The sequence below is a fragment of the Eublepharis macularius genome, chromosome 6 (assembly GCF_028583425.1).
Source record: "Eublepharis macularius isolate TG4126 chromosome 6, MPM_Emac_v1.0, whole genome shotgun sequence".
NCBI classification, from domain to species: Eukaryota; Metazoa; Chordata; class Lepidosauria; order Squamata; family Eublepharidae; genus Eublepharis; species Eublepharis macularius.
The window spans coordinates 102,660,345-102,686,799 of record NC_072795.1 but is presented as its reverse complement, the minus strand read 5'-3'; the positions used below and the strand labels follow the sequence as shown (position 1 = coordinate 102,686,799).

At 40.8% G+C, this 26,455-nt stretch overlaps 1 protein-coding gene across 3 annotated transcripts in view; it reads left to right on the top strand.

Moving 5' to 3' along the window:
• The window catches only part of PCGF5 (polycomb group ring finger 5), a 55,663-nt gene that overhangs the window by 18,630 nt on the left and 10,578 nt on the right, over window positions 1-26,455 (top strand). Inside the window, exons 1-9 of one of the 3 annotated variants that reach the window (XM_054982622.1) lie at window positions 4,210-4,272; window positions 4,769-5,091; window positions 6,431-6,527; window positions 11,840-11,895; window positions 12,017-12,076; window positions 16,705-16,853; window positions 18,613-18,711; window positions 22,525-22,614; window positions 24,986-25,045. In XM_054982622.1, coding sequence (XP_054838597.1) covers window positions 4,980-5,091; window positions 6,431-6,527; window positions 11,840-11,895; window positions 12,017-12,076; window positions 16,705-16,853; window positions 18,613-18,711; window positions 22,525-22,614; window positions 24,986-25,045 — 723 coding nt within the window. In that variant the 5' untranslated portion in view covers window positions 4,210-4,272; window positions 4,769-4,979. Of the gene's footprint in view, window positions 1-4,209; window positions 4,273-4,635; window positions 4,680-4,768; window positions 5,092-6,430; window positions 6,528-11,839; window positions 11,896-12,016; window positions 12,077-16,704; window positions 16,854-18,612; window positions 18,712-22,524; window positions 22,615-24,985; window positions 25,046-26,455 lie in introns of those variants that run through there. The other 2 variants (XM_054982623.1, XM_054982621.1) reach the window with 2 other exon arrangements.

The window sequence follows — 26,455 nt, the reverse complement described above, 5'->3', positions numbered from 1 at the left end:
GCTTTTTCTTAAGCAATGCTTGCTATACCAGATATGCTTAATCTAGAAGCAAAAAAGGATGTAAATCGCACACAGATTTAATTGATGAAATGATGGATCTCACACAATAAAATCTTATGAGGATTTCCACTAATCAAAGCCCACTGTTTTCAACATCCATATTAAGATTAAAGTCAGCAGGGTTGCATCTAAGGTTCATTTAATTGGGTGACTATTGGAAACTACATTAAAAATCATGCTATGAATAGTGGTTCATACATTTACATTTCATTTTTGTAACTGGATGCCATGGAATTCACTAATGAAGGTCCCTTGAACTAGTATAAACATGGCCCAAAGGGTCACGCTTTAAAGATGATTTGTAAGTAAAGTGGATAGATTTGTTTGCATTTAAATAGGGAATAGTTTTCAGAAGAAAAGCAATGTTTAAGATATCTTAGAATTTTAAATTCACGAAATAGGTTCATGGTAGTCTGGACTAAATATCAATATGCAGCAGAACTAACAGTAAGATCTAATGTTTGGAAAGTCATGTAAAAATGTGATCAAGCCAGTTCCTGTTGCCCATTTACTGAACAAATGTGGAGCAATTGTTATAGCTCATCTGTGTATTTAGAACTAGAGTACTAAGTATTTAGAAATAACCTGTACTGTATAAACATATGCTTGTTTTGCAAGTTCAGGGCATAATTATAGTTGCACTTACACACCCAATCCTAATGCCTCTATTCAGAAGTCAATTTCAGTGAAAGGAATGGCATCATAAGCTCCTCAGAGAAAAACTGGCTGAATATTTTGACATTGATTCATATGGGATAAATCTTTCATTCTTTAAGAACTGTGAAATTTCAGCTATAAAATTATCTTGAATAGTTGTATGCCAGATATCCTATTGTTAAAAAGCTAGCATTTTCAAAACTGAATGAGATGCTTAATGCAGCAAAAAGATGACAGAACAATGCATAGCTTTTCTCTTTCCACATTCACCAGTCTTTTCTTGCAGCTTGGTCAAGCTGTATGTGATTTCCATCATGCAGTAAACACTGAAGATGTCCCTTTATGAAGGCTGCTCCACACTGACTTTATAACATGTCGTTTGGCTGATTTCAGAGTTCTTCTACCAGGCACGGAGAGTTTTTGCACCAGTGTGTCACTGGCAAAGAAACTTTCCATGTAATAAAGAACTTAGAAACAGTGTTATGCTATTTACAGCTGCTTTTGCTTATATTGGCAGTGTCAGTTTTATATTATTGTCTTTCTGTGAATTACCTTGAACTAGGAAATGCAGTAAATAATTGCAAGCTTGTGTGTCTAATGGGGAGCTGTGTGAAAAGATACCACTTCATTCTTCCATTACTTGGGCAGGTCTACCTCACATTTCCTGAGATAGAAATGCATTCGATACAGCCCTATAATAGATTTTTGTTGGCTGGGACAAAGCAAATGTATGGTTTGTACTTAACAATTAGCATTTTTATTTTTGCTGTCTATTTTAGGTGTAATCTGGCACAACAATGGAACTTTGGGCTGCAATCCTAAATTCACAGGGCACCGAAGGCCCCTGGCTGGAGCAGGGTTGCTGCCAATAGCACCCAACAGTGCAAGCAGTCACCCTCCACTAGCCAGACATGGCCACAGCACGTGGCCAGCCGGTGGCAGCAGCAGCTGACATCACGGCCAGAAGCCCTTTCCCAGGGGGCAGGGATGAGGCCCAGCAGCAGCAGGCCAACCACAATGGCCTCTGGCCCAGAGCAGGCCTCTCTCGACCAGGGCAAGCACCCGGGTGGGCAAAAGGACCAGCCCAGGAGGTGGCCCTCAGTAGAAGCCAGGGGCGGAGCTGGGGCAAGATTATATGGCAGTCCCTGGCCCAGGTGTTGGATCTCACCCTAAAGGTAGGGACCTGTGGAGCAGGGCAGAGCCTCTATTAGAGGAGGGAGTATAAAGAGGGCTCAGAACCCCTGGCCAAGGGGGAGAGGGGAAGACGGACCCTGCTTACTAAGGGCAGCCTCACAGGCAGGAAGGAGCTCTGCAGGGGTGGCTCAACCCCAGCCCCTCCACTGACATTTCTGAGGGCAAAAAGGGAGGCCACAAGGGCCACGGCTGGCAGGCAGACGGAGGGATGATCCCAGGACACTGGCAGTTGCTGCAGCACCACAGTGGAAGGTCAGGCAGCGGACCACGCTTTCAAGGAGCCTCACAGCTTAATTAAAACAATTGTAATATTTTGAAGGGATTATTCGTCAACATTTGACCAAAGATGCATGTTTTTAAGTTGAGAAGAATGCAATGAGGACTTAACTTATAATGAATTTTTGATCATTTTATTGCCTCACAATACCTCCCTAATTCTAATACTTTCAGAATTTCTATATCAATTGTGTGCCAGTAGAGAGACAAGGGCTAAATCTTAAATGTTTGCCTAGGTACCAGTATTTAGTACATGCCAACAAATTGTAGTTTAGCAATTATTTCTAGAGTGCTGTGCTTAGTACATTCAGTTGCAGGTTGCTAAACTTTTTTAAAAGAAAAGCCATTTCATAAAAGAATGATTTGCAGTGAAGAACTCGTACGGGAGATAGAGTAGGCACTTAACCCTTTTCTCCATTTGTTGCTTCTCTGTTCCAAATCATCTCCTCCTTATGTGGTTGCTCCTAGGAAAAAAGGTCACTATGGTTTGGTTATACTCACACATATGTAACTTGCAGTTAGATCTGGTGAGGCAGGGAGATTCCGCTGTCATGTCTGTTCTCTGCTGCAAAACTCATACCTCTGTTTTAATTGATAGACTCTATTCGCACAGGTACCTTTTCCTTAGATGATATTTTTTTCCAAGCCACAAGTACTCTAGCTTCTGTTCTATAAGTGTACAGGAGAATTAGTTTAGATGGCCTTCACGGCCTGGCCTCCCTCATATCTACTAGACCATCTCTCCTGATATGCTTCAGTGAAGTTGCTCTGCTCATCTAAACAATCATTGTTAAAAACTCCATCTCACTGACAAATTATATGTATTTTGGATAAAGAAAGCTTTTTCTGTGATGGCTACCTGGTGGAACAGCTTACCTGATGCTTTTAAGAACGCTCCCTTCTGACCTTGGTGATTTTTCAGAGGCAATGGCAAGTCTGAATTATTTCAGAAGGAACCTGGGGCAGACCTCTTCTAGGCTTTATCCTATGTTGATATTTGAATTACAATATTTTATTGTTTGCTGTTGGTGTTTTTTTAAAATTTTATACAACGTTGTGCCCTGACCTGGACAGCCTAATCTTGTCAGATCTCAGAAGCTAAGCAGGGTGGGCCTCGGTTAATAATTGGATGGGAGACCTCCAACAAAGACCAGGGTTGAAGAGGCAGACAATGGCAAACCACCTTTATTAGTCTCTTGCCGTGAAAACCACACCAGGGGTAGCTATGAGTCAACTATGACATGATGAGGGCAGGACTTCATTTCATATAACATTGTAATCTACCTTCAGTCTTCTGTTTGAGAAAGTTGGGTTAAAATGGTGTAAATAATAAATATATATGGCAGAGAAAGATAATATAATGCTTAATAACTTTTTTAGAAAGTTGTCATGGCTCATGGCTACCTGGAAACCATCCAATATGACATTAGAAAAAACTTCTGAAAATTCTTGTTTCATCTAGACCGGATATTGAATATATGCCAATGCTAGCCCAATTTTTGACAAGTGTAGTGAAAGTTAAATTCCCAGTATGCAACTGTGTCACTTAGTGTGTTCTACAGTACTTGTGTTTCCTTCTCTGTGTGTGGATATGTTTTTGCCCCTGAGCTGGTGATACCCTGGAAGCTGGCCTGACTCGATCTTCTCCTTCTGTCGAAGAGGGCGAGAAATCCTTGCTGCTGTGCCACTTATTTCCCGCCATCTCTGGCCTAGACCGTGGCTGAACAGGGCAGAACAAAACTAATATTCTGTACATGCTCAGATACACTGTCCTTCATAACTGCAGCAAGCGTGAGCTACGCGGTCGAAAAGAGGTTCTAAGGCGAGACGCCAGGCGAGCCTGCCTCAAGGCGTGGGGTGCGTGAGGAAGAGCGAGAGGAGCCACCCGGGAGTGCCGCCTGCCCGCCCCAAGTGTGGCGCAGGAAGACTTGCCTCGGGGCTGTCCCGTCGGTCTCAACCGGAACGGGGTTGGCGGGAGGGGGGCGGCGCGGCACTGGCAAGCTGGCGCGGAGCGGGTGGGAGGCCGCGCTTGCTCTTTTCCTTTTCCTTTTGTCGGCCGGGGCTAAGGCCGGTGAGCGCCGCCAGGTATGAGGCAGGAGACTTAGCGGGGAAGGACACGCAGGCCGAGGGAGGAGAGAGCCTGAGCGCCTGGGGAGGAGGGAGCGGGAAAGTGCCGGCGGCAGGCGAGAGAAGGTGCCCGGCTGTGAGACCAGGAACTGCCCAGGCGCGGAGAGCAGAGGGCAATGGAAAGCGGGTAGACTGAGGTTTCCAAAATGCCCTCCCTGCCAACTTCCCACGTCTCTTTTCATAGGTTGCTGCCAGAGAGGAAGGAGGCTGAGAGGAAAGGGCTTCCTTCCTAAACAGAGTGAGCTGTCCCAACGCAGGCGACACACTGGCCCCATATTATCGCTCCAGCACAACTTGTCACATACGCTTGGCGTGTCACTTTCCCCCCTACTTTCAACGCTTAGCCTTAGCCATACTGGATGACAGTAAGCCCCTCCCCCAACTCCTCTGTCTTAGTTGTATTTGCTGCGGTACGTCCCTCTACTCATACTTTCATTTTTTGTCTTTCTGTTAGTTTCCGGGCTGAAAGATGCCTAACTGTAAAAAGAAGCAGAGGTTGGGAGTCATTATCCTTTGAGAAGCTGTGGATCCTAATCCTCCAATGCCTGGAGAAGTCCAGCTGCATAGAGTGGCTCACCTGCTCCTGTGATCTTCTCACTTTCACCTTGCACACATTTCACAACTTGGGTCCAAAACATTTTCCTCTACTGCAGCTTGTGCCACGAATGGCTACCCAGAGGAAGCATTTTGTGAAAGATTTCAACCCCTATATCACCTGTTGTCTCTGCAAAGGATATCTTATCAAGCCAACTACAGTAACTGAGTGCCTCCATACTTGTAAGTAGGATTTTTGTGTGGTATTTGCGGGGAGGTGGGGGGGGGCTACCTTCTAGCTACTGCTAGAGGTTCATAAGTGTGCAGTTTTTAAATTAAGGAATCGGATTATAATCTTCATAACAGTTTTAGTGAGGCTGTACTTGCAGCAAAAAAATTCTGGCGGCACATTAAATACTAACCACATTTATTGCAATGTGAGCCTTCATAAAATAGATATGGGCAGAAAATCATACTGCGAGATTTTATGAGAAAATCTGTGGGGAAGGAGCCAAAGCTTGGTGTGAATTACACCATGAGTCTTCTAGTGTAAGTCTCAATGCAGGGGGAAAGGGAGGAGTTGATGCAGAATGGGCAGGTGTGAGTACTGTCATAAATCAACAGAAGTAGAAGTTATATATACTGGATGGCGAGGGAGGTCAGAGGTTTGAAGTCAGGGAATATCAGTAGACAGAACTCTTTTTTTTAATGAAATCTTAAATTTGTCTGAACCGTGCTAAAAAAGGTAAAATAAAGCAGTAAAAACTGACAGAATTTCCTGGCACTTAAATTGCTGAAGCCATAAAAGTCTTATCTTGGATGGGAGACTTCTTGAGAACAAAATGAAAGAACTTATGAAGTCTTTAGAGGAAGTGTAAGATATAAGTGTAATGTATGAAGCATGAAAAAGGCATGTAGCAAACTCACAATGGAAATATACATGGAAGCTGCAGCCGTAGCAGCTCCCTGGAGTAGCTATTTTGTGCCTCCACTTTGCGCTTTACAGTGTCCATATATACATACACACATATGTACATGCATACATACATACATTCATGCAGCAAGCTCACCAGCCATATAAACATATATCTTGCCTCAATTCATAATCTTTGCTTCGTGGTACTTAAATTGCTTTTATTAACCTGTGCATGTATTTAAATCTATATATACCAATGTCTTGAAAAGAATGAAATCTTAACTTCAGTTAACATGAAAAGCTAATACCTCCTGCTTCTAGCCTAGTATCTACATGCATGTTGTGATGTGCACACGGATCTTTACTGCAAGTTGGCTTCCTCACTGATTTTACATTGAAGGGCAGCTCAGCACAAGTAAATTAATAACATGAAGCCCACATAGTTTACTATAGTACAGATTGTGGAAAGATGCATAGTTTACCATAGTACAGGTGGAAAGAAAATCTGAGGAATGAGGGTTAACTCGTGAGGGGAATGAGGGGAACAGAGGCAATTTGGGGTGTACTTGTGACAGACCTGAGGTCTGTAGATATTTTTGTATGCCGGCATTTATTTATTGTACCTCTATTTTCTGTTTTGCCTAATATGCATCTCTTATTCCATAGTTTGTAAGAGTTGTATTGTGCAGCACTTTGAAGACAGCAATGACTGTCCCAGATGCGGCAATCAAGTGCATGAGACCAATCCTTTAGAAATGTTGCGGTAAGGAGATATTAGTTATAAGTTGCTTCAATGGAAGACAGTTCATCCTAATGTAGTGTGTGATTAGATATTTTTACAAGTTTACCAGAACTTCAGATTACTGAAGTTTGAAGAATTTAAAGAAATTCTTTGTGATTTTATAAAAATATTGTTGCTGAAATTCTGATCATGTTGGTTATGAAGATATATTTCTTTAGGGAATGGTGGAAGTATCCTTGGAAAGGGAAAATCAGCTCCAGGATTGTGGTGGCTTTTCCTGCTTTAATCCCTTTTCTTTTCTGAACTTACAGTACTCCCCCCCCCTTTCTTTTCTAACTTTTAACATATGATTTATTTATTTATTTAATTAATTAATTAAATTTGTTTTCTGCTCTCCCCACAAGCAGGCTCAGAGCGGATCACAGCCATGTAAAGTGTACAATAACAAAACTTGGCAGCATAAATATAAAATCAGCAGTTAACAATACAGTGTATAAGACAGCATATTGCACTACCTGTTCAATATGATGTCTATTGTGTGTGTATAAAGTGCTGTCAAGTCACAGATGACTTGACAGCAAATTATTAACAATGATGAATAGATATTCCTGTGGGGAAGACAGGTTAAAATATAAAATAAAAAAGGTAATCTCAAATGTATACAACTCTGTGGGAAAATAGCTGGCGAAGGACTAAAAATGTGTTTCAGATAGAGTGTTTCTGTTCACAAGTGATATAAAAGCCATAGGAAGGGCAAAATTAGTTGTAATTTGTTTTCATGCATGACACATCTGAAGTAAGCCCTGTCACTGATGTGTGAGTTCCACTGAAAGTAACTGGGACTTGAGCATGTGTGAAAGGTACAAATGCAGTTTTAAATACGTGTCAGGTTTTTTAATTGATATATGGTTTTCTGTTGGTTTCAATGGAACTTGGTCAAGATTGACCTTAACTGAATCAGATGTCATGATTTTAGGGATTTTTCAAATCGTTAAAGAGGTGTCTGGAAACATAAAGGGAAGTACTCTTATAGAGCTGAGTACAAGCATTGAGGTTTACAGTGCTTTCCTTCATACAAGGAAGCATTAATTTAGAATTATAAATAAAATAATAAAACTTTGAAGACAGACACATCCTATGTCTTAACCTTTTTCTCTTCCCAAGGGAACCCACCTACCCAGGCCTAAGATTATTAGAACTGCTGTAACTCCAGCAGATGCATATTTTCCACAGCACAAGGTCTGAGATCTCTGGTGTAATGTTTACACCATATTCTTATCTTTATTCTCTGGTGGATGACTTTTGCAGTGTCCCCTTGCCTGGTCTAAATATACAAGAATGGATCTTTAAGATCAATGGTGCATTGGACAGAAGTACACCTTTCTGTTCCAAATATTCTCCCCTGGTTCAAGATCCAGAGGAGTTAGCCGTGTTAGTCTGTAGTAGCAAAATCAAAGAGAGTCCAGTAGCACCTTTAAGACTAACCAATTTTATTGTAGCATAAGCTTTCGAGAATCAAGTTCTCTTCGTCAGATGCATGATCCGAACTGGTCAAATACAGAAGAGGAGGAGAGAGAGGGGAAGAAAGAAGGGGACATATATCACAAGGGGACAGAATGCAATTAGCGTGGAGGCAATCAAAACATTCCTTTGCTTGGAAATGTAAACATCTCCTTTTGGTGTGCAGTCAGTTTGCCGTATTAGTTTGTAGCAGTGAAAGTATCCAATTCCTATGTAGTATAAGCCTTCGATAACCACAGCTCTCCCTGCCAGCTGCATCTGACAAAGAGAACTGTGGTCCCCAAAAGCCCACACCAAGCGTCACTGGGCTCCCCCAGACCACGCCTCTGTAAAGGGAATCTGTTACCTGTGATAATGTGATAACCATTCATAGTCTCTATTCAGTCCCAGCTTGACAGAGTCAAATTTGCATATGAATTCCAATTCAGCAGTCTCCCGTTGGATTTTGTTTTTGAAAGGTTTCTGTTGAACCACAGCGACCTTTAAGTCTTTGGTGGAATGTCCTGGTAGATTGAAGTGTTCTCTCACTGGTTTTTGGACGTTTCCATTTCTAATGTCAGATTTGTGTCCATTTATTCTTTTGCGTAGAGGTTGGCTGGTTTGTCCAATGTACAGAGCAGAAAGACATTGTTGGCACATGAGGGCATGTATCAGATTGCAGGATGAGCAGCTATAAGAGCCAGAGACAGTGTAGTTGATGCCATTGGGTCCTGTAATTGTAGCTGGCATCTGGGTCTGTTGCAGGGCCTGGTACCTGTGCTGGTGACTCTGCTGGCCGATTCATAAGTGAGAAGTTGTTTAAGATTGGGGGGCTGTCTGTAGGCAAGGAAAGGTCTTCCACCCAGGACTTCTGAGAGAGAGGTATCATTTTCCAGGATGGGTTGTAGCTCACTGATGATACGTTGGATGGGTTTGAGCTGGGAGCTATAGGTGACAACCAGTGGTGTTCTGTTGTTAGTTCCTTTAGGTTTGTCCTGGAGCAGACTGTTTCTGGGTACTAGTCTGGCCCTGCTGATTTGTTTCTTCAATTCATTTGGTGGGTACTGTAGTCTCAAAAATGCTTGTTGTAAATCTCTTAAGTGTGAGTCTCGGTTGAGAGCATTGGAGCAGATACGGTTGTAACGTAAGGCTTGGCTGTAGACAATAGACCGAGTGGTATGTTTAGGGTGGAAGCTGGAGGCATGTAGATATGAGTATCGGTCTGTTCAAGTTGTTCAATCGAGACCATGGCAGAGCCTCTTATTTGACCAAAATCACCTTTTCTAGTCTTAGAATGGCTTTAATTTCTGTGAGGTTTCAAATCATGTTCCAGCCATTCTAGATGGTCATTACACACAAATACCAATTGCTGCCCATTTTTTAATTTGTGGAGTTTCAAGCCCCTTCTGCATGGGGACGTAACTTCTCACTTTCCCCTGAAGTCAAGCCAGAAGCCATGGAATTGGCTTGTATGTATGTGGCCATTTACTCCTCTCATTGGAGCAGTGATAAATCCCTGGCAAAGCTCCTTTCCTGCCTCCTTCTCTGTTGGCCTTAAGCATCTGTTTCTCCACCATGGGATAAAAAGAGAATCTAAAACTCAATTATTTCTGATATCCAGATATTTAGCCCCCTATACAATATTCCCACCAGTGCCAAAGCAAAAGAATAAAACGGGAACTTCCCTCTACCTGCTTCCAAACCAGCGATTCATCGATCCTGGGCTGGACTTAAAAAAAAATTAAAGAGGGAAGAGGGGAGAGGAGAAGAATGGAAAGGAGGGGAGAGGAAGTGGCTGGCTAGATGAGAGTAGCCAATTACAATGCAGTGGGCGAACAGGGGGCAGGAGAGAGGCAGAATAGAGTGGAACACCAAAAATAGAATAAAGAGTATGCACAGGGAAACAGCCTACCATAAAGCCAATTGTGGTTTAGGTGTTCCCAGGAAAGCCGGGGGGGAAACCACATAGTGGCCGGAGTGGGTACTCATGGCAACAAATATGGTGCAGACAGTCACGAAAAAAATACTGCAGTATGGGAGCTGAACTGACAAAATAGACCCGTGCAGACACGGCTTCAGACCCCATACTGTATTTTGTTCTGCCCTTTGTATACAGAGCCAAAAAATAAATTTCTTGGTGAAATCTTAAAAGACGTTGATTCTTCTCCAGTGATGGAAAAATGAACCCTCCTTCTCTCTGATTTGGATCCATACGTCTCTTGTAGAATAGCACAGTTCACCCTAGCAGCTAAGAAAATCTGGGCTCGAGCTGTGCTTAATCGTTGAGACTCCTTCACCTGCATATAACGAAGGTGCTAATGTGTCTTAATGGAGTTTTGTGTGTTTTTAACATTATAGCTCTATTGTTTATTGAATCTGAATCAATAATGTTTATTGCATGCTGCCAACGATACCGTATTCATGCTTTGTTCATGCTTTACTTACGTGTTTTATTTGCTTAATTGTGATGGCCTTTGGCCACATGCAGTAAACATTGTTATGGTTCTCAATAACATATGAAGAGAACTCACTGCATTGCTATGCCAGTTTTACAATTAATGCTGTTTCAAACTGGCAGGAGAAACTTAGTAGCTTATGCTAGTAATGACTGTCCAGATGAAGCTTTTTGTAAAAGATTTCAGTCCTTTTATCACCTGTTGTATTTGCAAGGGACCATACAATATTCACTAGAAGTTGTGTTACTTCCTTCTCAAGCATCCAGCAGCCAGAGCTTTTGTTAACTTTCTTCAGCAATAGGAAGTGGAGGTGGAAACAATAATGAGGGAGGGACTGGGCAGGGTGATAATGATTGGTTTAAACAGAATTCAGTTAGCTGATACATTCATCAGTTCAGTTGCAAAACTGAGTTTGCAGTTCAGCTGAAATGTACAGTATGATTCTTCTTTTTATATTGTGACTTACCTTCATCCTTGAGTAACCTTAAATAGGTAATACTGTTATATAAATCTAACTAGACCAAGTATACAACAAAAAATTGAAACAGAAGTCAAGTTCTCTGCTCAGCCTGAATTTAAACATACCTATAGATAGTATTCACGGTCAGCTGGTTATATTATCTCATTTCATTAAAATCAACAGGAGTTGAAGTGACTTGTCCCCAGTGTGTTCCCTGTGTTTGGGCAGTGCCTTAGGACAAAGCTTGTATAGTGGCTTCATACATGTAAGATGATAGAAGAAACAATAGATTTTGGCTTGGATCCAGTGAACCATGGGCAGAGTTCTGCCTTCAGAAAGTGACTTTCTCACTTCTCCTCTCCTGCTGCAGCCCCCAGCTCTCTCTGAAAGTCACTCCTGAGCATTAATATACTTGCAAGAACAGAATGAGATGTGGCACAGGGGCTGCAGCAAGAAGTAACAATTAGTAGAAATGACACACACAAACATCCCACCACTTGTGCACATGGGCAGGTGAGGATAGAAATGTAAAATGTCTGTAAAATTGTTAAAACATGGAAAAATGTGTTTTGCCTGTTTTTTAAATATATGTCATAATTGCTTTTCTATCAAACCTAAACTTATTTTGCTGCTTTAACAGTATGTCATACCTCATTTATAACTTAGCATGTAAATTTGTACTATGTGGTATATTTATTACATTATTTTTTTTAAATGTATCTCACTTTTCCTCTTGGTTCATAATGCAGTCTAATATTGACTTTCGTCCCATATAGGAAGATATATGAAATAAGCATTGAGAATAGCACTCCAAAAGTAGTTTTGAAATGTTTCTTTTACCACTTGTCTTTAAAGTTCTACTATATTTTTAGCAATCAGCTTTTTGACTTCTCAAAACAGTATCTTCTGTCTTAAAGGCTGGACAATACATTAGAAGAAATTATATTTAAGTTGGTGCCAGGACTTCGAGAACGTAAGTTTTTTTTAAAAAAAAACTTTCTTAACTAGATTTGTCATTTTCCCCCCTGTGATTCTGTTGGTAGTTCAACATTATTGAGTTGAAATATCACCCTGCTTTTTATTTTGCTAACCAGAAGAACTGCAACATGAAGCTGAATTCTGGAGGAAAAACAAACCTCAAGAAAATGGAGAAGGTAGTTATTTTTTATATATATAATGTAACAATATTTTGATCATATTAAGTATGTTTTTATGGCAAAATGTAAATGTATACAAAATTATGACTTCATTTACAGCAGCATTTATTGACGTTTCCTTGCAACAGTTTGTTACATAGCTTTATGAAACTTGGCTATTTGTTATAATGTATGATAAAGTAGGATGCAAAATGACTGTAGGTTGTTATCTAATCTAATCTAGAAGTTTCTTCAGCACTTATGCACTCCAGAGTATATGCAGAGCTCTCCTGCTTGCAAGAAATCTCCTGTAAATTTGCATTGTAAATACTTACGCAGCTGTTAATGTTTTGTCCAGTTATACTGCCTAGGATCCAGGTAGTTGATTGAGCATGTTGTGTATGGAATCCATGCATATAGACTTTTTTGTTGGGATGTAGTACGCTATTCATTTCCACTTCTGATACTGTCTGCACGTACTCGTTCTGCTAGACTCACTCTAGGCACTTCACTGAAGGCAAATGTTAACATAGGACTAGGTTAGCCCTTAAAGAATTGTAAATGTGATGCACTCAGATATTTTTCTCTTCTTCAGTTGTCCAGTCTTAGGGCCAAACTAAACATGGCAGTGTCTTTGTGTCCACCACGGGGACACCGCCACCATTTCAAATTGATTTTAAAATCTTGTGACAGCTCGATCCTCACTGGGCCCACCATACTACAGGCCTGATCAGAATCAGGCCTTTACAGATTTTTAAATCACTTTAAAATGGCAACAGCTTCTCCACGGCAGGCATGAGGATGCCGTCACATGTAACTTAGCCCTTAATCTGCTATTGGTCATTTGATGATACCTAGTTAGTACCGTTCTCTGAACTCATGTAGCATTGTGTGTGTTTAAATACACAGACATGTGCTCCATATTTCCGTGTTTGTGCCTAGCGTCTGAAACCTTGACTGATAAGAGTAATACTTTAGTGGCGATCTCTGCTTTTGTTACCCTGTTTTCAGTACTGCAAATAATTCAGCTCTTCTTTCCTAAAGATGCACCCCTTCTCCCCTCACATTATCTCTTTGAAAGAGAATGTGAGAGCAATTTATACAGTTCTCATAGCATAGTCCCACATAAGCACCAGTTATGCAATGGCAGCTGCGAGCATAGCTCTATTCCCATGGGAGTTGGGAAGTGCGTATTTATCTAGAGGCAAAGTGTAAATTACATACCTAGAGTGCATTATTCATCCCATGTCCTAAGAAAAGATGGGCTAAAATCCTAAACAATGTATTGTATTGTATCAACTCTGTATCAGATTTTTTTTGCTTGTTTTCAATTTCTGCAATCTATACACTATTGTATTGTCTATTAATCTATTAATATTTGAAATATTCTTGTACATTAGGCAGGGATTTTCAGAGTATTACATAATTAGATGGTACTTTAGATTGTTTGTGTAGCTTGCCCTAGATGCCAAAACTCTACAGTATATGTTAAGATAATATGTGTTGGTTGGTGGGATTAAAAAGAGAGAAAAGTTGCAGAGTTTAATATTAGTGCATTGGAAATAAGTAGACAGACTTCTGTGGTTTTAGCTCTAGAAAAATACTTTTACTACGTATCAGGGATATTCTTTATTTGGAAAATAAAGAATATCTAACTAACTAGCTACATCTTGATGGTTAGAGAGAAAGACTGAGAGTTACTTCGAGACTTAGACACAGACTGAACAAAGAGCAATAAAACGTTAGTATATGTTTCTAGTTAATTGCTCCCCAATAAACTGGTTCATCCAATAGACAATCCTAAATTCCTTCATTAAGACTAAAGATTTCTCCTTTCTATGGCGGGAACTTTTACTTAAGGCCTAAGTGGTCCGTTGCTAACTAGCTATCTGACTAAACAAACAGAGTAACAATTTAATTCTTTCATGACTGAATGTAGGACACTTGCAAAAATCCCAACCATATGTTAGCAAGGCAGGATCATGTAACAAAGTGAAAGTTAACCAATACAAAAGGTATTAGATTTGGACAGGAAACAGAAATTAGAAGCACTGATATTGTACTGGACTATGTTCAATTAATCATTTTTATGCAGCGTATGGCAGAAATCTGTTCATTTGAGGAAATATATTACCTTCTGTTGTTACAGCAGGAATTCATTTATATGTAGAAACTACAACTTACATATCATTCTAAATGGACAAAAACAGTGTTAAACATTTCCTTTTCTTACAAGCTAGCTACACATAATGCACGAGGTGGAACCCTGACATTTGAAAAAAATGTTTTGGGACTTGAGCAGAGCAAGGGGAAGGGGGCAAATTCGTCTTCATACCGGTCCCCAGCTTATAAAAAATGAACACTCACGGCAGTTTATAGTGTCTTGAAATTGTTCTTTTGAAGTACTTGTACACATACATTGGACATTTACTAAGAAATTCAGGCTTTTCAGAAACATGTTAGTTTAATATGTTAGTTTAATATGTATTAATATGTTTAATATTAATATGTTTAATATGAGGGGCTACGGGACCATTTGGAAGCCATTGTTAACATCTCCCTGAGCTCTGGGGTTTTTTCAGGAGTGTTAAAGGAGGCGGTAGTGCGGCCCCTCTTGAAAAAAACATCTTTGGACCCCACCAACCCGTCCAGTTACCGCCCAGGGTCGAACCTCCCGTTCCTGGGCAAGGTGATTGAGCGGGTGGTGGCGGTACAACTGCAGGAATTCCTGAATGATGCTCTAGTCCTGGACCCATTCCAGTCTGGCTTCCGTCCTGGCCATGGGACGGAGACAGCCTTGGTTGCCCTCACAGACGACCTTCGCAGGCATCTGGATCGAGGCGGGTCAGCGCTGCTTGTGTTACTTGATCTCACAGCAGCGTTTGACACGGTTGACTATGATTTGTTGGCCAGCCGCCTTGCCGACGTGGGGATTAGGGGGACAGCCTTACAGTGGCTGGTCTCCTTTCTCCAGGGTCGGGGACAGAGCATGGCGCTCGGGGGAGATCTATCGCCCCGTCACCCTTTGGTGTGTGGGGTTCCCCAAGAGGCGATACTCTCCCCGATGTTATTTAACATCTATATGCGCCCCCTCACCCAGTTGGTGCGGAGGTTTGGGCTGGGTTGTCATCAATACGCGGATGACACCCAACTTTTTCTGTTGATGGACGGCCGGCCAGACACGGCCCCAGACAATCTGGCCAGAGCTTTGGAGGCTGTGACGGCATGGCTGAAACAGAGCAGGCTGAAATTGAACCCAGTGAAGACGGAGGTCCTGCAGCTGGGACGGGGGCTGCCAGACGTTGGGATCCAGCTCCCTGCCCTGGATGGGACACCACTGGCAACTTTGCCAGTGGTAAAGAGTCTGGGTGTGCTCCTGGATGCCTCCCTATCGATGGAGGCCCAGGTCACGGCGGTTGCCAAGTCTGCATTTTCCCATCTTCGTCAGATCAGGCAACTTGCCCCCTACCTGATGCCCCAGGACCTGGCTACAGTGATCCATGCAACGGTCACCTCCAGGCTAGATTACTGGAACTCACTCTACGCTGGGCTACCCCTGGGCCTGATCCGGAAACTACAACTGGTCCAGAATGCGGCGGCACGGGTCCTGACTGGTATACCTTACCAGTCACACATCACACCTGTCCTGCGCCAGCTGGACTGGCTTCCGGTTGAATTCCGAATCAGGTTCAAAGTGTTGGTTCTTACCTTTAAAGCCCTGAGCGGGTTGGGACCGGCATATCTTCGGGACCGCCTCTCCCTGTACGTTCCCCGGAGATCGCTTCGATCAGCGAATAAATATTTACTTATGGTCCCCGGCCCTAAGGAAGCCCGCCTTGCTTCAACCAGGGCCAGGGCCTTTTCAGTCCTGGCCCCAGCCTGGTGGAACACTCTGTCAATGGAAACCCGGGCCCAGCGGGACATATTATTGTTCCGCCGGGCCTGTAAGACAGAGCTGTTCCGCCAGGCATTCGGTGATTGAAGGGGGCGGTGCCATGTCGCCCTCCCACCTTTGGGGTGGGGGAGGGTTCTCCCCACCACTGCACTTTGTTAATTTGTTTTATTATTTGTATATTGATTTTAGTTCTTGTTTTTATCGATTTTAACTGTTCACCGCCCAGAGCCCCTGGGGATGGGCGGTATATAAATTGAATGAATGAATGAATGAATGAATGAATGAATGAATGAATAAATAAATAAATAAATAAATAAATAAATAAATAAATAAATAAATAAATAAATAAATAAATAAATAAATAAATAAATAAATAAATAAATGTGTTGGTTGGTGATTCAGAACTGGTACAGCTATGATGCTGGAGCTGTCCTTAGGAAATAGAGAGTCAGAGTATAGGATTCTTTGCTTTTTCCATTTCCTAGAGCAAATTATTTCCTTTTACTCTAGCCTAGCAGTTAAGGAATACATCAGCACAGGTTTTAACTGAGGCTAACCAAGTTCTCCAGTTCCCAAGATTCTGTACCAGGTGTTGAAGCAGGTTATGAGAGCTGAATTATTAGGCCTGCCTGCACTGATATATATCCTAATTATATGGAATTATGTCTCATTGATTCCAGGTATGCCAAGGACTGAGATACTGTATGTAGTTGCAGTATATGAATAAATGTTTTTAAAATATATTTTTCAGAAGGGAATCCAAAATCTGAAAATCTCAAAGATGATGAAGATGGAGATGAAGATCAAGAAGATAAAGACTATCACAGGAGTGACCCTCAGATTGCTATCTGTTTGGATTGCTTACGTAATAATGGACAATCTGGAGATAATGTAGTAAAAGTGAGTTTGGAGAATGCAGCAATACATTTTTTTAGCCGTATACTTTAAACTCATTAGATACGTTACTGTTGGTTATTCTGATTTTCTGTATCTTTATGCTCCTGAAAAACTGTAGACAATCTAGGACCGAATGGCCTTACAGCAGCAAAACCTAATGTGGAAACCATCAACGTGTTTCCTGGTGCCCATTTGCTTTTTCAATCGAGGATAAAATCTAAAGGTTTTTTGAATGCAACAGATAAAACCAGGAAGGATTTGGGTCACTTCATATAGACTGCCTAACAAGCAAAGTACTGAGCTCATCTAGGGCATCATACAAGCCTTCAAATTAGCAATAAACACGGACTTTCTTGTCTGAGCAACCTGTCTCTGTGGTTGCACAAGGAGCAAATCTTCCTCTTTTTTGGAAACTGAAATCAGACACCATTACTTCCCCAAAACAAAGAGCCAGTCCCAGCTTTAGAGCAGCCAGGAGATACCAATTTTGCATATGTGGCATGTGCCCATTTTGAAAGAGCAGTCTCCATCATGGGAGTATTCTTGGCTTGACACTTCCACAAAAGGGTAGGAGGCTCCCAACATTTTTTGATCCCCCTCCACCCCAGGGAATAATTTGATAGTGAGACCCATTGCCCTTTCTAAAATCTACAAATCTAAAATCACAATACAAGCATAAGATAGAAGCAGCAGCCAGGAGGTGGGGCTGGAAGAACACAGCCTTTGATGGAACAGTCTCTCCGGGCAAGCAGCAGCACCACGGGTTCCTGCTGAACAGTTGTCAGGAGGCAGGGTAGTGGTGGTGGTTTCATGCAGAAAAGCAGTGGGCAGGAGAGAGCTGCTCACCTCTTTCCCCCTTCTCTTGTTTTCTCCTTGCAGCCTCTTTTTTCCAGGGCCAGTCCCACCCCCCCACCCCAACTTATTTCCACTCCCAGAATCTGGTTCAGAGAAAAATGGCTGGCGGCAGGGGCTTGCAGAAGGAATATTCATTGAATCCAGCCTCACCACTTCTTCATTTCAATTGCCCTTACGCTTTACATCTCTTCTGTAACCCCTCATTTAAAACCATTGAATATATAGTTCATATCTCTGTTCTGTTACTTATTAGTGCTTTCTTCCATAAAACGACTCACTTTTTGTAAAGTTTAGCATATGACTAACTGCTAGGTACAGTTACGTTTACTGTATTTTCATAAATACTGGCCTCATCATATGAACTTGAGAACCTTCCCCAAAGTTTCCAAGTTTTTATTTAATCCATCTTACTATTTGTCTGTCTAGCCCAATGTTATCTACTCTGACAGGAAGCAACTCTGCGAGGTTTCGAGCAGTGGCCATTCTTAGCTCTGTTAGAGCCAAGCCACAAGTGACGCCTGACACAGGTTGGACACTTGTCAGCTTCCCTCAAGTTTTGATGGGAAATGTAGGCATCCTGGCCTTGCAGCTGTAATGGAGAGCCAAGCTGTAAAACCAGGACGCCTACATTTCCCATCAAAACTTGAGGTAAGCTGACAAGTGTCCAACCTGTGTCAGGCGTCACTTGTGGCTTGGCTCTTACTTAAAATCCTTTAACTGGAGATGCCAGGGATTGAATCTGGGACCTTTTACATGCAAAACATGTGCTCCACCATTGAGCTATGGCCCTGTCTTCTCATTAATGACATCAAATAATACAGGTGTATCTATTTTTGACACTGTCCAAATGAGACATTATATTTAAAATATGTACCTGAGTTTACAGTGTTCGTTTCTTTTCCTTTAGGGATTGATGAAGAAATTCATCCGATGTTCTACACGAGTGACTGTAGGAACGATCAAGAAGTTTCTAAGCTTAAAATTAAAGCTTCCAAGTTCTTATGAGGTATGATGGAAAACAACCCAAAGGTTGTAGACTCCCTTGTGTAATGGTCTTGAATTTAAAGGTTCGGCTTTATACATATTTGTTGGCCTCTAATTCCAAAGATGGAATGTGAGATTAAGTGTTGAATTCTGTGCATATTTACAGATCTCCGTTCTGATATTCACTGATATCAGCAAGAGTGAGGACTCGCTTTCCACCATAAGTATGCATAAGATAGCAGTTCCAGTGTCATAACTGAAAGTAAATCTTCTAGAACTGTAAATTATACATTTAATTTAAGAAGAAAAACTTAACTGTTGGCACAGAAATGGCACTTCAGCTAAATAATCTTGCTTCTCTAACTCTGTGTTAGCGCAAGTAGGATATATTGTAATAAAAAATGAAACAAGAAATATTATCTTAGCCAGATGATGAGACATTAACAGTTCTGTCTTTGACTTCAGAAGGCTATAGGTAGAAAGAAGAATGTGGGAAGTTAAAAATAATTACAGCAGGTTCTTCACTTGTGGTGTTAGCCAGCGACACAACTTGTGTTTATAGACATAAATATAAGCAAATTAACTGCTGAAACAGGCCTCAGTATTTCCCCTTCCCACGTGCAAAAGCTAGGCTGTTTTGTTTCCTAACATTTATTCATATCTATGGCAAGGCAACCTCCTTTCATACTGCCACCCCTCTAAGCAGTTTTTTACAGGTTTGAGGGCTTCCCAGGCAGTAAAGGCCTGTCACTACATGTCAGCTGTTTACTCTCTATTATTAGGCAGAGAACCCTGACCCAAATACACACAGGGTCCCCTCTCTCCACACTCAGAGACTCTACCAGACAGGTAGCCCATTTCCTGTGTTTACTTCCCTTACCCAGCTATTGCTCAGAGCTACTGGGGAAAGGGAACTTTGAGTTAATTTCCCTTATATACTATGCCGTCATTTATTTAAACTTGGCCCATTTAACATGACCAGTGTTTGGGGCCTCTGTGTGTGACATTTTCCCTCAGCCAACAATTTCAAGCCAGTCAATGTTAAAAACAAATAATTATTATTAAACGATAAAACACTGAAGTGAATTATTTTAATGATCATAAATAAATTATGGTTAAACAGGGAAAGTATCAGAACATATTAGAACAGATTAACTGCCAGCTATCTCTCTGCTACTTCCTCTCAGCAGTTCCAAAAGCCCTCTCACATCTCTCACTCTCCCCAACAGACTAACTGTCCCTGGCCCATCATTCTGCCCACTGTCATTGGTTGATTGTTAGGAGAGGTGGAGCTGAAGCCAGTCATTTCCATCACAATATGTGTTTAACCTCCTTATGTTTCTGAAGCCCTTTACTAACTTTCTAAAGCCCTTTACTAATCTAATACTAGATCAAATTGTATACCTCAAGTAAATCATAGTTTTTGAAAAACATTAGGATTTAACAATGATGTAGCAATAATTAAGTCAATGATTCTAGATATGGAATTGTGTTAAGATTATTGTCCATTGTTGGCGGGTTGCACAGCAATGAGATATAAGGTTGCAGAGTAGCAGAGTTTGATAATAGCACAGTGGAAATAAGTAGACAGGCTTCTGTGATTCTAGCTCTATAAAAATACTTTGCTACATAATAGGGTAAAAAGGGTACATTTGGTAGGAAAATCAAAAAGAGTCCAGTAGCACCTTTAAGACTAGCCAACTTTATTGTAGCATAAGCTTTCGAGAATCACAGTTCTCTTCGTCAGATGCATCTGACGAAGAGAACTGTGATTCTCGAAAGCTTATGCTACAATAAAGTTGGTTAGTCTTAAAGGAGCTACTGGACTCTTTTTGATTTTGCTACTACAGACTAACACGGATAACTCCTCTGCATCATTTGGTAGGAAAAACAACAAACAGACCTTGATAGTCTCAGCTAGGTACTAGAGAGAGAAAAGCATAGACTGCATGGTCTAGTGAAGTAGTAGTAGTAGACTGTGGCAGTGAACAAAGAGCAGTAAAACCTTAGTATATGTTGCTAGCTAATTGCCCCCCAATAAACGGGCTCATCCAATAGACAATCCTAGATTCTCTCATTAAGGCTAAAGACACCCACTTCCTCTGTCTTGAAGCCTAAGTGGTCCTGTGCTAATCTGACTAAACAAACAGAACTACAATTTAACTCTTTCGTGACTGAGTGTAGGACACTTGCAAAAAGTCCAGCATCCATAATACAGCAAACCAGTCATACCCAGTTGGTATCTTCGCTCTGTAACAAACCCCAGTATTAATTTCTGTGCTGTCTCATAGGCCTTTGAAACCTTTATGATGCATTTCTTCCATCAGCTCAAAATTTCCTGGAGACCTGTAATAATATTCTAAATAGTTAATATCCCTTGCTGTAATTGCATAAAAATAGGTATTGTTAAATTAAAATGAGCATAGCATTGCAGCTCCAATATTTTAACCATGTTGGAGTAATTTATAGTGCACTCTTAAGAACTTGTTTCTGGGAGTAAGCCCTATAGGCTATATCTGAGTAGGATTCCAATAGGAATGCCAGTACACCTGGCTGGCCGAGGGAGGGAGGTGTGGGGAGGCTGGCTGGAGCATATGACAAAATGGCACACGGGTGCTCCGTAGGCTCCCAATGAAGTAACTTATGGTTTAAACTAATCTGGAGAACTGGGTTTGATTCCTTACTCCTCCACTTAAAGCCAGCTGGGTGACCTTGGGTCAGTCACAGCTTCTAGGAGCTCTCTCAGCCCCACCCACCTCACAGGGTGTTTTGTTGTGGGGATAATAATGACATACTTTGTAAACCACTCTGAGTGGGTGTTAAGTCATCCAGAAGGGTGGTATATAAATTGAATATTATCATTATCATTATCATTATCATTATCATTATCATTATCATTATCATTATCATTATCATTATTATTAAAGCAATCACATGAAAGAAGAGAAGCGGCAGTTTCAAGGTAGATAAAGTTGGCAACCCTGGATTCTGAGGAGAACTGCTTAGGATGTTACTGTTACTTTCTCTCTTTTATTGGGACTTAAATGAGAAAGTGGAAGAGTGATGGAGCAAATTTGAAACACCATAGAACAATGAGCCTGTCAGTTGTATCAGAATACATGCCATATGAAGAACTGCTAGGGAAGGGAAGGGAAGGGAAGGGAAGAAATTTGAATTAATGTTTATACTTTAGATCTTTTATGCTTCTTTAGATTTTTTTATGCTTCTTTAGATTCAGTTAGATTGCCAAACTTAGAGGACTGTTGAAAAAGTTGGAAAAACTTCTCCAGGTGTTGATGGTGTTGGTGATGTTATCAAGATCAGCCAGTAGGCTTCCTTTGCAGCTGGTTTTTCATCCAGATGAAGCATTCCAAAAATTCTGCAGAACACTTTCCCCCCCTGAGCTCTTCTCAGATGAGAAAAATGTATGTGTGTTGATACAGCAATATAGTTGCTATTAAATGGCCTGTATCACTCTTAAGTCTGACTTCACGTCACATAATTTGCCTCTGATCCAAAGACGCTCACCAGGATGTTTGCCATCGGTCACACCCTAAACTCCTTTTTAAACTCCTTTGAAAAGGGATGTTTAGATCTACAGTCAGGAATGGGGGGGGAAAAGTCCATGAAAGCATGTAAAGGAGTTGACCAATTCAGGCCCATTTGTTTTTATTTTTGTTAAACTACACTGGCATTTGTATGCTTTCTGTTTTTTCCTCTTCTTTTTAAATGATGATCATTCATTTCTTGAAAATATTGCCACTTAACTGTTTTTATGACTCAAGATTATTCTATGGTTTATTGTACTTGGTTTCCCCCACCCCTCTTTTTCCAGTTGGATGTACTATGCAACGGAGAAATCATGGGTAAAGATCACACTATGGAATTCATCTACATGACAAGATGGAGACTACGAGGCGAAAATGTAAATAAAGATACGTTTTTATTAGCTTTTAGTTATTTTTGTGAATTTTTAACATTTTACTATGTATAGTTCCATATATTTATAGTATCTTCCACAGGGAGTCCTCCCCGTTTTTACATTTTCTGCATAAAAAAAATTATCCAATGTGTGCATTCAAGACACCATGAGGCCTTGATTTTAAGAGGTCACAAAGTAAATTGTACATTACGAATCTTGAAATCTTATCGAACAATTAAAAAAAACCATGAGTGGTGGTGGTTTTTGGAGCCTTTGGTTCAAGAAGACCCAGTAGTTTTATTTTTCTTTATTTATGAGATTGTATGCCCCATTGCTCAGTTTAAAAGATTTTCAGAATGGCTAACCCAACTACAACTTGAATTAAAACAGTTCATAGTAAACTACTAAAAAATCTATAAAATTTAAAACAGCCTAGCAGCTAATCAGCAAGAAAAGGAGGAGGGGAGGAATCAGCCAAAAGTTTGGTGAATAGTTTTAACCTGGCACCTGAATCTCCACAGGCTGGATACCAATTGAGTAGCTGAGAGGAGGGCATTTCATAAATGAATGTTTAAAGGAAGTAGCATTCTTATGAAGTTACATTTTACAAAAAATGAGCAAGGGATAGCATCTCTGTATCCGATATATGTAGGTGCTATCCATTGTGCTGTGGAATGACCTAGGCAGGTTGGAAATGGGTAACAGGATTTTGTTTAAACTCTCAGATTTGCAGAACACTGTCAATCAGGATATGTGCTTAGCTAATCTCGGTGGCAATGTTTGGACAATTAACATTATTTTTTGTGTTAAACTTTAGCTGTAGTGGCAAGAAAGTCTATTCAGCCGCAGGCTTCTTATGGTTTGGCTAGCCAATAATTTCCAAAGTCAACATGGCAATAGTTCTATAATAATGCAAAAGATGTAAGTTTATGTACAGAACAGCTAGAGTATTTTGTACTCATTAAGCTCTTTCATATTCTGTTATTATCACTGGGATGTAGCTAATATGATATTTCTTCAGTGCCTTACTGTGTAGTTAGTCATGTATTTTTTATCCCTGCCTCTTCAAATGTTGAGCGGCATACAGGATTTAACAGAATACAAAGGAAATACAGTACAAATATGGTCTCAGGATTTTATAATCTGCTTTAGAATAGCAGGATTGGAGTCCGGAGGCACCTTAAAAGACCAAGAAGATTTTCAGGGCGTAAGCCTTCAAGAGTCAGAGCTCCCTTCTTCAGGCACCTGAAGAAAAAGGGAGCTCTGACTCCCGAAAGCTTACACCCTGAAAATCCTGTTGGTCTGTGAGGAGCCACTGGGCTCAGATCCTGCTGTTCTGCTGTAGACCAACATGGCTACTCAGCTAAAAATAATCTGCTTTGAGTCTCAGTGAGAAAGGCAGACTATAAATATGGTAAATTAATTGACTAAAGCTAATAGATAATGACTGAACCAAAGTAAAGCATTTTCTGTTCTATACAACTGAGCATGTGATTGCCTCTCAAATTGAAATCAATAGAAATTGAAAGAACTTTGGCTGGGATTGTGCCTTTCTCTAAAAGAAGAGATCTGTGTTCTTATTACAGTATATAATCAGCATCAAATTTTACTTCAGAAAGGCATTTAAATATGTCATGTCTGTTTATGTTCTCCATTTAGCACATTTTGTAATACTTAGCTAAAAATAATCTTCTAGATTACTATCAACTTTTAAAAAGAATATGACCACCCTTAATCCTGAAATGATACTTTCACTGAATATGACATCGAAAAATAAAGTTTGTATTTATCTTTTCTAGTCAATGCTACATTCTTTGTGACAACAAGTCTATTTGTAATATAAGTTTTTAGTCACTTATAGCTACCTAATGTTGGATCCAATGATTCTGTTCACATACCCCCTTCTCCCCCACATACAAAGGTTGCCTATCCCACCCACCCCTGGTCTGTACTCTCTCATATACCACTTCAAAACTGACTACAGAAGAATTAGCTCCCTTTAGAGAGGCCTCTTCTCTCTGGAGCCAGTTTTTTGAGGGTGGGAGGATTTTGATGTGTGTGCATGCACACTCCATATATGAGTGGAAGTGTCTTCTACCAGGATCCTTGGATCCAAGCCTATGTGTATTAGATTTTTGCTTCTTTTCTGATTTTCCATATAAAATGTTTATGTAACTTTAGAAATAGCATATACCTCCAACAGAAATTTGTCCAGTAGAAGTTAATACATTTGCCCATTAACTCTGAGACCAATGTAATACTTGTATTAACTGTAAAAGCCTCACATGTGAAACAAAACAAAAATTAAATGACTGATAATCAGTGTCCAGTTGTGGATGCCTCTTATCTGATCAGAAAATCATCTCCTTCGCAGTTTCGGTGTCAGAACTGCTCATCTTCGCAAGTCTGCTCACAGGATGGCTCTCTTTATCAGGTAAGAGGCACTCCAGACTGTACAGTTACAGTCATTAAGATCACATCAGTACATCCTGTATTGTTAAGGTCTGATGGGAGGTGGGTATCCCTGAAGTTCCCTATTACAAAGATCTTCCCATCTGAAATTAAGCTGTGAAGGTCAGAGCCTCAGAGTGCCTTGGGTTTTTTTTAATTTTGTTTGATGTTTTTCTAAGGAGTAAAAGAATTTGGGAATAATGTGTTCATTTAATATTTTTATCAGTGTTAGATTCTACATTAGTTTACTGAAGACCTAGCTAACAAAAATGCATAAAACAATTACACAAAATTGGTACTAAACAACAGCAGATCTTATGGTGACTGTCACAACCACCAACTAAAAATTAAGAAGTTGCCCTTCTATAGCAACTGATGTTCAGTGGCCATAATAGAAATTGAAAATGGACACCAGTTTTTGACCCCTCTCTCCGCTGTGGCAATGTGAGTTTCTAGTGCCTGCAGCAAGAATGGCAAATAGAGGGCACCCATGGCCACTCACTGTACTACTAGCTATTTGTGTTGCCCTTATGATTTAAAATGATTATACTGCTATGATACATGAAGGTGAGTATCTTAAGAGGCCAGCTTGTGAATCAACTGGATAAATAACTAATATATATGTTTCATACTGATGAAAGCTGGTAGTTCATCTTCGTATTGCTTGTAAAACTGGAACCAAAAGTAGAAAGCCAAAATCTTTCATTCTGTGTTCTGAAAGCCCAGTAGAAGCAAACTGAAGCAAGGGAATGGAATCCCCCCAGAACAAAAGTGAAGTAAAGGAACGAACATCACATCAGAGAATCACATCCATTCCACCCAAACCAAACTGAAGCAAGCGACACTCTTGCAGTTTAGCCCAACATAAGAAAATCAAAGGAAGGGAATAGAATCCTCCCAGAACCAAAGTGAAGCAAGGGGACCAACATCACGCAAGAGAATCACATCCACTCTACCCAAATCAAATTGAAGCAAGCAACACTGTTTCAACTTATCCCAGCAGAACCAATGTCATTCATAGCAGCCAGGCATAGGTTTCAGCCAGTAGAGAAACACCACAGAATAGAACCAAGCAGTACCCAGCACAAGCACGTTTGCTTCTGTTGGGCTAAGTTGTAACAGTGTTCCTTGCTTCAGTTCAGTGCAAGTGGAATTGATGTGATTCTCTGGTGTGATGTTGGTCCCCATGCTTCACTTTGTTTCTGAGTGGATTCCATTCCCTTGCTTCAGTTTGGTTCTGTTGGGCTTTCTCTGAAATGAGCTCAGCTTGTACTTCGGAGAGTGCCTTGGCCATGGCAGCCTTGTCCCAGGGTGTTTCTGCAGTGGGAGTCTGCTTTGACTTTTTCCCCATAGGAAACAATGGAGTGGCTGGGAGCACCTTGTTCAGGGGCCC